This window comes from Rutidosis leptorrhynchoides, chromosome 3, assembly GCF_046630445.1.
Source record: "Rutidosis leptorrhynchoides isolate AG116_Rl617_1_P2 chromosome 3, CSIRO_AGI_Rlap_v1, whole genome shotgun sequence".
Taxonomy (NCBI): domain Eukaryota; kingdom Viridiplantae; phylum Streptophyta; class Magnoliopsida; order Asterales; family Asteraceae; genus Rutidosis; species Rutidosis leptorrhynchoides.
The window spans coordinates 47,894,626-47,904,743 of record NC_092335.1 but is presented as its reverse complement, the minus strand read 5'-3'; the positions used below and the strand labels follow the sequence as shown (position 1 = coordinate 47,904,743).

The 10,118-nt window shown below is 35.9% G+C and overlaps 1 protein-coding gene across 1 annotated transcript; it reads right to left on the bottom strand.

Moving 5' to 3' along the window:
* Positions 1-690: 690 nt before the first annotated feature.
* On the bottom strand, positions 691-1,755 carry LOC139899949 (uncharacterized). Its single transcript, XM_071882773.1, has one exon. It carries the CDS (start codon positions 1,753-1,755, stop codon positions 691-693), a length of 1,065 nt encoding a protein of 354 aa, XP_071738874.1.
* Positions 1,756-10,118: the final 8,363 nt, after the last annotated feature.

The window sequence follows — 10,118 nt, the reverse complement described above, 5'->3', positions numbered from 1 at the left end:
GGAAAAATCCTTGATAAACCGCCGGTAAAACCCGGCGTGCCCAAGAAAACTTCGAACACCTTTAACATCGGTAGGGGCTTTAAGCCCGGCGATAACATTGATTTTCACCTTATATACCTCAATTCCAACTTTAGAAATCTTGTGCCCGAGAACGATGCCCTCACGAACCATAAAGTGGCATTTCTCCCAGTTGAGCACAAGACTGGCTTTTTCGCACCGAATCAACATACGCTCAAGATTAAGAAGACATGAATCGAAGGTGTCTTCGTAGACTGAAAAGTCGTCCATAAACACCTCCATGCAGTCTTCGATCATATCATGGAAAATCGCCACCATACACCTTTGAAAGGTAGCAGGGGTGTTACATAAACTGAACGGCATACGCCGATAAGAGAATGTGCCATACGGGCACGTGAACGTGGTTTTCTCTTGGTCTTCGGGTGCAATAGGGATTTGGAAATATCCCGAAAAACCATCAAGAAAACAATAGAAACTTTTTCCCGCCAACCTCTCCAACATTTGATCGATGAAGGGTAGGGGAAAATGGTCCTTTCGGGTGGCATCATTTAATTTTCGATAGTCAATGCACACCCGCCATCCCGTGACAGTCCTGGTAGAAATTAATTCATTCTTTTCGTTTGTGATCACGGTCACGCCACCCTTTTTGGGCACACATTGAACCGGACTCACCTAAGGACTGTCAGAGATGGGATAAATAAGACCTGCATCAAGGAGTTTAACAATCTCCTTTTTAACCACTTCCTGCATATGTGGGTTTAGTGGCCTTTGTCGTTGCACACACGGTTTGAAGTTATCTTCCATTAGGATTTTGTGTGTACAATAAGAGGGACTAATATCCTTAATATCCTGAATTTTCCATGCAATAGCCGGTTTGTGGGCTTTTAACATGGAGACAAGTTTAGACTTTTGACTTACAGAAAGACCGGAAGCAATAATCACCGGGAGTTTAGACTCCTCCCCAAGAAAAGCATACTCCAAATTATCCGGGAGTGGTTTCAACTCTAATTCAGGAGCCTCTTCAATTGAAGTTTTGCTCCTGTATGCATTTGCTTTCTCCAACTTCTCATGCTCTTCTTCGGTTGGCTCATAACCTTCAGCCATTAGGGTGGTCATCAAATCCACCTCATCTAACACATCCCCTTCATCACTTGCTATTTCACATTCCCCTGTTCCCTGCAATTCTGGAAACTCCTGCAAAAACTCAACATGTGTGTCCACGGTTTGCAAAAAAAAACAAGTGTCATCTAGGTAACCGGGGTATTTTAATGCCTTATCAATAGCAAAGGACACCTTTTGGTCACCTATTCTAAGGGTCAACTGTTGGCCATAAACATCAATTAGACATCTAGCGGTATTCAAAAATGGCCTTCCCAAAATAAGTGGAATCCTTTCATCCACTTCCATGTCTAGAACTACAAAGTCGGCGGGAAAAACTAATGTCCCGGTCTTAACTAGCATGTTCTCTATAATCCCACGAGGGTATTTAATAGAGTGGTCCGCTAGTTGTATGGCCATACGAGTGGGTCTAAGTTCCCCAGGTGCTAGTTTAAGGTAAATAGAGTAGGGCATTAAATTAATACTAGCACCCAAATCCGCCAATGCCCGCATACAAGCAAGATCCCCTAATAAACAAGGAATAGTAAAACAACCCGGATCTTCCAACTTCTCGGGAAGTTGGTTTGTCACCACCGCTGTACATGCTGCATTTAACGTCACGGATGAAACACTTTCCATCTTCTTTCAGTTGGTAAGCAAATCCTTCATGAACCGAGCATACTTGGGCATCCCCGCAATAACATCAATGAAAGGTAAGTTGACATTCACTTTCTTGATCAACTCCATGAACTTTGATTTTTCCGCCTCTAACTTCTCTAACCTCTGTTTTCTCGGGTATGGGAGCGGTGGTTGATACTCCTTAGCTACCGGTTTAGCAGCAACCTTTACCGGTATATTTTCAACTTCCTCAATCACCTGTTCCGGCTCCTTATCCCCCTCCGGTTCACTATCAACTACCGGCTCACTATATTTAACCAATGGAACTCGCAAATCATACTCAGCAGGCTTCTTTGGTGGATCATATGCTATACCACTTCGGGTGGTGATAGCATTAACGTGCCCATTTTTCAGGGTAGCATCTGTGTTACTTGGTAACTCCCCCGGTTTTCTCTCATTTCTCTGATTAGCAAGTTGACCAATCTGTTGTTCCAAATTATGAATCGCGGCTTGTTGATTCCGGAACATCTGATCATTCTTCTCATTATTCTGAGTAACAGTAGTAACAAGCTGAGTTTGAGATATCACAAGCTTTTCGATCATAGCTTCAAGATTCGACTTTTTCTCTTCGGCTTGGGGCTTTTGAAAATACCCAGGAGCTTGTTGCTGAAATCCTCCACCCGGCGAATTCTGATAATTACTGTTACTACCTCCCTGACGACCTTGAGGATTGTAGGGATTATTAAAATTGCGGTTAAACTAAGCGCGCCCTTGAAACTGATTATTATTTTGCTGACTGATGTACGCTATCTCTTCCTTTTGACCTATCGTTAACCCCGCATCACAATCTTTAGCTAAATGTAAACCCCCACAATACTCACAACCAACCTTCATACCATGAATATCCTTATCCATCTTCTCTAAATTTCTACCAAAAGAATCCAACTTAGCACTGATAGACCCAAAATCATCATACGCACCAGTGGTCTCGGTTCTCTTAACTGAAGCTGAATGGGATGACTCATGATCTTGATGCCATTCGTGAGAGTAAGCAGCTTGCTTTTCAATTATCTCTAACGCCTCTTCTTCGGTCTTATCCATTAACGTACCACCTGCTGCTTGATCAATACTCTGACGAGTTGGAATGTCACAACCTTTGTAGAAAATCTGAACCATTTGTAAATCATTCAACCCGTGTTGCGGACACGAGCGTAGCAAAGTAGAAAAACGGTCCTAAGCATCAAATAATGTCTCACTGCTCTTTTGTCTAAATTGTGAAATTTCTGCTTGAAGTCTAGCAGCTCGAGACGCAGGGAAAAACTTCGACAAAAACTTATCCTCCAAAGTCTCCCAAGAGGTAATCGTGCCCTCTGGTTGCTTATCTAACCATCTCTTAGCTTCTCCCTTAAGAGTCCAAGGGAAAAACCTTGTCTTGATTGAAGTATCGGCAACCTCATGTAGCTTAAACAAATTGCAAACATCATTAAAATTACGAAGATGCTCGTTAGCATCCTCAGTATCCTTGCCATGAAATCGGCAATCAGAAGAAATCAAATTCAGGATCGGACCTGTAATTTGAAAAGGTTGAGTGATGTTCGGTTGAGTAATCGAATTGCCTTGGCCCCCTCGTGTGGCCTTCAACTTTTGTGCCATAGTCTGAGGACGAGGTGGTTGTTCTTGGTCAGCCATAACTTCAGTCTCGAAAAGATCTAAGGAAATGTAAGATTCTTCTTCTTCTCTGATTTCAGGTGGTGTATCGGGCACCACAGTTTCAGAACTACTTCCCAAATTAATTATATTAGCACTTGAAGAAAAAGATGAATCCACTGTAGACTGTTGTTCGTGACTTAACGCTCTGAATAACTCTCTTTCGGGTTCTGCAAATGGTTGAAAAATCGGAGAATTAGAAGAACGCGTATGTGGCATGCACTACCTGTTACCTGCGAAATCACCACTAACAACCGATTAAACGCACCGATTCAACTTGAGAATAACAAAAAGAAATAATAATCTATAACTAAACTAAACTAAGAACAATTAGATAGCAATCTTAATCTTCGACACAACTGTCCCCGGCAGCGGCGCCAAAAACTTGATGTGTGAAATCACGTCTATTATTTATAATGGGAAAAACCGGTTTAAAGATTTACTACACACTAATGGGCAGTGTACCCGATCGTACAATAGTATAAAGTTGGTAAATCCAAGATCGTTCCAAAGACAGTTTAGACGTGAAAATTAAGATTGTAACTAATGAATTAACCTAATTTAAATCTAGAAAATTGAATTACGAGATAATTTTTTTGGTTGGCTATTTAACGATTAGCCAAAATCAAAGATAGCTTTAATTAATAACAAGATTGAACAATATTTTTGGTGTTTTCAGTTTTAAACTTTAAAGCAAACAAACGAGTAAAATAAGATAGTTGTAAACAATTAAAATAAACGAATGCTTGTCTAGACCTTTTTCACCTAGTATTGGATGCATTTAGATTAAGCCCCAGTTATTATCTAACTTATGTGAATTATCTAGTCGGTTCACCTGGAATTCCCCAGCGCAAACACTTCAATTAAGATTACACGACACGGAATTCCCCGTAGCCTAAGACCTCCTAATTGTGACTAAACAGTTCAACTGAGATGAAGACTCAAATCACAATCACACCAACTCTCGTTGCGCATAATTCACCCCTATTTCGTCTAGCCTTTTGAATTCAATTTACTCCCGTCTCCGAGTAAGCAAACAATCAATTAAGACAAACCAATTGTAAATTAATGCACTAAATTAATGAACTCTCGTCCTATCAAACAAGTACACAACCAATTGAATCGAAGAGTCTAGCTTCAATAAGAATGGTTCTTTAATCCAAACATCAAATCATCATAAATTAATCAAACAACTGATAAGTAGCATCCAATACATAGGTTATTAAATCTAGACAAACATTAAAGAACTTAGCCAATGATCATGGCAACAATAAAAATCACAAATAAAGTAATAGAGAAATTCATTGTTTATGACAAGAGATTAACCTAATCAATGATTGAATCCTGAAAGATAAACGAATCGAGACTTGTTTCCGGAATGATTGATACCTTAGAATGACCTTGGAAATCCCCAAAAATCACCTAAGTTCGTCAAAAAGCTGCCGGATTTCGTCTGGATACGATAATGATAAATTAGGGTAATTTTCGGGCTTTAAATAGGTGAAATTCTGAACCCGGTTAAAACCTTGCGCGGCGCTCCCTTACTCGCGCGGCGCGCCATATCCTCGCGCGGCGCGCCAAATAACTGATGAGCTGAAATCTGCCTTTTAAAAACGCTCGAACTGTATTTCATGTGGAATGGCGCGGCACGCCACGCTTTGGAGCGGCGCTCCATATCATTTTTGCTGAAATGAGCTGAAAAACTTAATACAAACACCAAAACTCGAATCGGACTAAACCCTTTCACTCGTTTACATCGAAAATCACCCAAAACCATCAAATAACTTCAAAATTAACCTCCTTGGTCTTGGAACTCAAACTTTTCACAACTTTCACCGAAATAATTCCAAATCGTATCCAAAAGGACCAAAATGTACCCGATATCGCTAAGGAAAATGCGTATAAAATATGCGATATCAACAGTAAATAAAGGTACGATGAAATATGAAATAAAAGAATTATGCTTATTTAAACTTCCGTAATCATGATGTTTGACGTTTTGATTTTAATTAATTGTTACCCAAGTTAATTGTCCTTTGTCCTGGTTTATTTGATACCTATCTGGTTTTTGTCCATAATAGTCCATCGGTCATAATTATAAAATGCTCGTCAAATTAACCTTATTCCCGAAGTCAAATATTCCAACTAATTAGGGATTCGAACTGTAACAAGGTTTTAATACTTTGTTAATAATTACACCAGGTTATCGACTGCGTGTAATCTAAGGTTTTAATATTTTGTTAACAATTACACCAATTATCCTTGTATGTAATCTACCCCTGTTTTAATGAGATATGAATATTAATTTACCCACTTGATCAGAATGAATAATCCATTATCCAACCCGAATAATTAATTAAATGATCGTAAAAGATGTCGTATAAACGTCATTAAATAGGACATACATAATCATTTTAATAATTATTAGATTAACTGATTTGAAGATAGGTTTGACAGGTTCCAATGAGTTGTCGCTCAATTAGACAATACCCCTTATCTATTACTCTCTCCGTCTCATTCCAATAGTCCACAGACAAAAAACACGCAGTTTTAGGAAATCCCACTAACTTCATTTCTCCACCAATGAAATATCTTCTCTCTCCAGATCCACCAATGAAATATCTTCTTTTCTTTCTATTTATGGAAGTGGACTATCAGAATGGGACAGCCCAAAATAGAATAATGGCCTATTGGAATGAGACGGAGGTAGTAATAGTCATAGTCCAATGTCCACAAGTGTCGGTCTTTTGTCCAAACCTTAATTATGGTACACAATCTAATAACCCGTCTTAATATTTAGTCTAATATCACGATTACTTCGGCTCAAATAAGCATAATAATAACTTAGTTACGAGACATTAATTTAAAAGGGAAGAACATAGCTTACAGTGATTATTTTTCGCGTAGCGTTACCCGGACAGAATTTCGACTTAAAACCCGTAAAACATTCTTACAATAACCTTATTATTATTAACTTAAATTAAAATTAAAATTAAAATTAAAATTAATAATATATATATTATATTGTTTACAGAAAGAAAGGAAAATGAAAAAGAGGTGTTGAGCTCGTCCGAATTCGTGGCTATTTATAGCATTTGGCCAGATTCTGATGCCCATGCGATCGCATGGATTTTGTGCCTTCTGGCCATGCGATCGCATGGCCGCCTGAGACGGCTCACATATTTTTTTTTCTTATTTGCCGACGTTTTATTATATAATATAATATATATATATAATTTTAAGAATTATTTATATATTATATTATATTCATGTGCATAGTTGACTTGTAATTTTAGCTCCGTTGCATCGCGCGTTGAGAGTTGACTCTGGTCCCGGTTCCGGATTTTTGAACGTCCTTGCGTACTATTTAATATCTTGTACTTTGCGTTTCGTGGCTCGTACTCTTGTAATTTTGAGACGTTTCTTATCAATAAATTGAACCACTTGGATTGTACTTTGTACTTTTGAGCTTTTTGGTCATTTGCGTCTTCAAATCGTCATTTTCTTCTTTTGTCTTCTTACTTATTTATTTAAACGAATATTACTATAAAATAGAACAATTACAACTAAAAGCTTTACATATTGGAAGGATATTGTGCCTAAATATATGTTCATTTGGAGCACTATCAAATATCCCCACACTTGAGCGTTGCTTGTCCTCAAGCAATACAGAACTTGAAATTAAATCACACTTCACTCGAATCACTTTTTTTATTCTCACACTTTATACATCAGTGATTTTGATACGGCGGTATGAAAAATGATAGTAACGATGTGGTTTACAGTCCCACATGACTATAAAAATTTAGATCCTTTAAGGAAATTGGATCTTTATGAAAATATTTGATCTTTTGAAAATTCATTCTAGCTTTTTCCCTAGATAAGTTTTCTGGAATAACCCTTCACCGGTGTTTGCAAAATATTTTTGTGGGTTTTGTGGGTTTCATATTTTAAAATTTTAGCTTAAAACTTACGATTTTGTGTCACCCACTTACTAACCTTGTATTAGGAAAGCAACACATCCAGTATACTTGCTCCGTATATTACCTTTCGGTAAACTACCGTCCAGTTGTAAAGGAAAACATTGAACAAGCAACTGTTAAGGCAATGTCCCGTGACATGCTTTTGATTATGGTCTATAATGTGTCGGATGCAATTACTATCCTTTGTAGGAGCAATAGTGTCACGACCCTACTTTTTCCGTTATCTTTTACCGTTAATTATTTAACGAGCGTTAACAGTTAATTGTGCTACGTCATTTCTATGACCTATATTATTATTTTAATAATAATATATTAATTATTATGTGTTATGTGAATATTTGTATTCATATTTTGAATTATACGTTTCTACGTGTCGCAGATTTCTATCCGGCGAATCTTTTCGGTTTTCAAACCAACGGTCGAGTTTTTGGGATATTTAAATCCTAATTATTTTAAATATGATATTTTAAGATCATAGAATTATATAGAGTATTTATATTTATTTTTCGTCGCGCGTTTGTTATCTCTCCGAATTTTTAATCGCGTAAGCGTGTTTTCGCGTTTCGGGTTTCTTTCGGGCTTCCAGGCCACGAGGGATTACACATTTAGCAAGTTGGCACACCATGGGGCCCACCCCATCCCAATTTCGGCCGAATGGAGGGAGGGAGGGAGTATTACTCCCTTTATTTCTTTTTTTGTGATTATTTTGTATTTCACCAATATTTCCCTAAAACCTAGCTTTTATTTTTGCTCTCCTCCTCTCTTCTTCTCCTTTTTGGTGACGGCATACCACCACCATACATCATCATCCTTCATCAATTTTATTACTTGGATCAAGGCTTAATCAACACCAACGCGTTCCTCATTCCGTTCTCTACGCGATTATACTTGTTGATTATTGATTAGGGTATAAACCCTAACCCTAGAACTTTTAATTTTTATTTATTTTTCTGTATGTGATGTCTATTTTAATAGTATGATGATTACTTGTTGTTGTAATGGTGTTTGTATGCATAGAATTACTCATAAACACATGTTTTCGGTTTGATAAAATTGGGACAGCAGCTATTTCGTGTACTTCTGATATTGTGACTGATATAAAAGTTAAAATAAAGTAGCTAGATGAGTTCCTCTCATCAAGACATTGATTTTAGACTCCGAATTCATGTCGTTTCGATTTTCGGAGCCCTAGATATGATCAAAATGATATTTTGTAAAGATTGAAATGTGATTTTGGTATGAACCAGGTTTGGTCCGACTTTGTGACCATATTTAGTGACTTTAGGGTGTTTTAGTGTGTTAGGATTAATGGTGGGACGAACTTTCATGTTCGGGTCATCTAAATCCGAGCCACGAATCGCCCGTCGCGTCTAAAACACGATTTTGATTGAATTAAAGTTTCAAGTGGTGTCATGGCTGATCACCATAACTTGTGAGCTGTTCTTGGTGTGTTCTTAAGTGTACCAAAGTTTCGGGTGGTTTGATTAGGTGGAGATATATGTAAGGCTCGCCGAAAACCGACACCCGGGGCTCAAGATACGACCCGATGAACTTTTGATTAAAAACTTATGATTAATTATTAAAATTATGATATAAATAATGAATTTCATTATCATTTAATTACTTATGATATAAAAGGTAATTATTATAATTTAAGACTTATGATATATATTTATTATATCATTTAATTATTACTTATGATTTAATTAACATTTTAATTAAACTTATGATTAATAACACTTTTATTATTAATGGAAAATACTTATGATAAGTATTAAACTTATATTATAAGATTATTATTATTATAAGACTTATAATAAGGATTAATTAATTATTTAATTATTATAAGGCTTAGTTATAATTTAATTATAATTTAATTATTAAATACTTATGATTTAATAATTATAATTAGAAACTTATGATATGATTAATAATTCATTATTAATTAATAATACTTATGATATGATTTAAAATTTATTATTAATTAATAATACTTATATTATGACTAATATTTAATTAATTAATTAAATACTTATGTTATATTAATTATATCATTTAAACTTATATTAACTTTAATAATTCATTTTAATTTAATTAAACTTATGTTATGACATAATTAGACATATTTAACTTTAATAAACATTATAACCTACATTATTATTACAACTTACACTTTTAAAATTAACGTTGACCATGTTTGACCAAGGTTGACTTTTGAGTTGGCTTTGACTTTCAGTTGACTTTTGTTGGCTTTCTAATTAAGGAAACTTTCCTAACTTATAAACTTTCCTAACTTATAAACTTTCCTAAAATAGCAACTTTCTAAATTTGGAAACTTTCCAAAAATAGAAACTTTCCAAAAATAAAAACCTGCTAAAAATAGAAACTTTCTAAAAATAGAAAGTGTGTGTCCGTAAGCTATTCCGATCAAACTGATGCATATTGAGTATTGTTCTGTGACTACTTGCAACATGTACAATAGCTATCATACTAAGACTTGACCTAAGTTAGTTATTTATATCGATCTGTTTTATTTATAGGTCGGCGTTGTGATCATTCCTGATCACTGTACTCATTTGTTGTTCGCTTAATTGTGTTGGTTACTTCGTTACTATTAAGGTGAGTTATAGTCCCGTTTTTACATACTTTTTAAAGTATATTTTTGGGATGTGATTACATGCATTTTATTTTACG

Excerpts from the sequence above, each read along its gene's own strand:
- LOC139899949 (XM_071882773.1), bottom strand. The coding sequence starts at position 1,755 with ATGGAAAGTGTTTCATCCGTGACGTTAAATGCAGCATGTACAGCGGTG.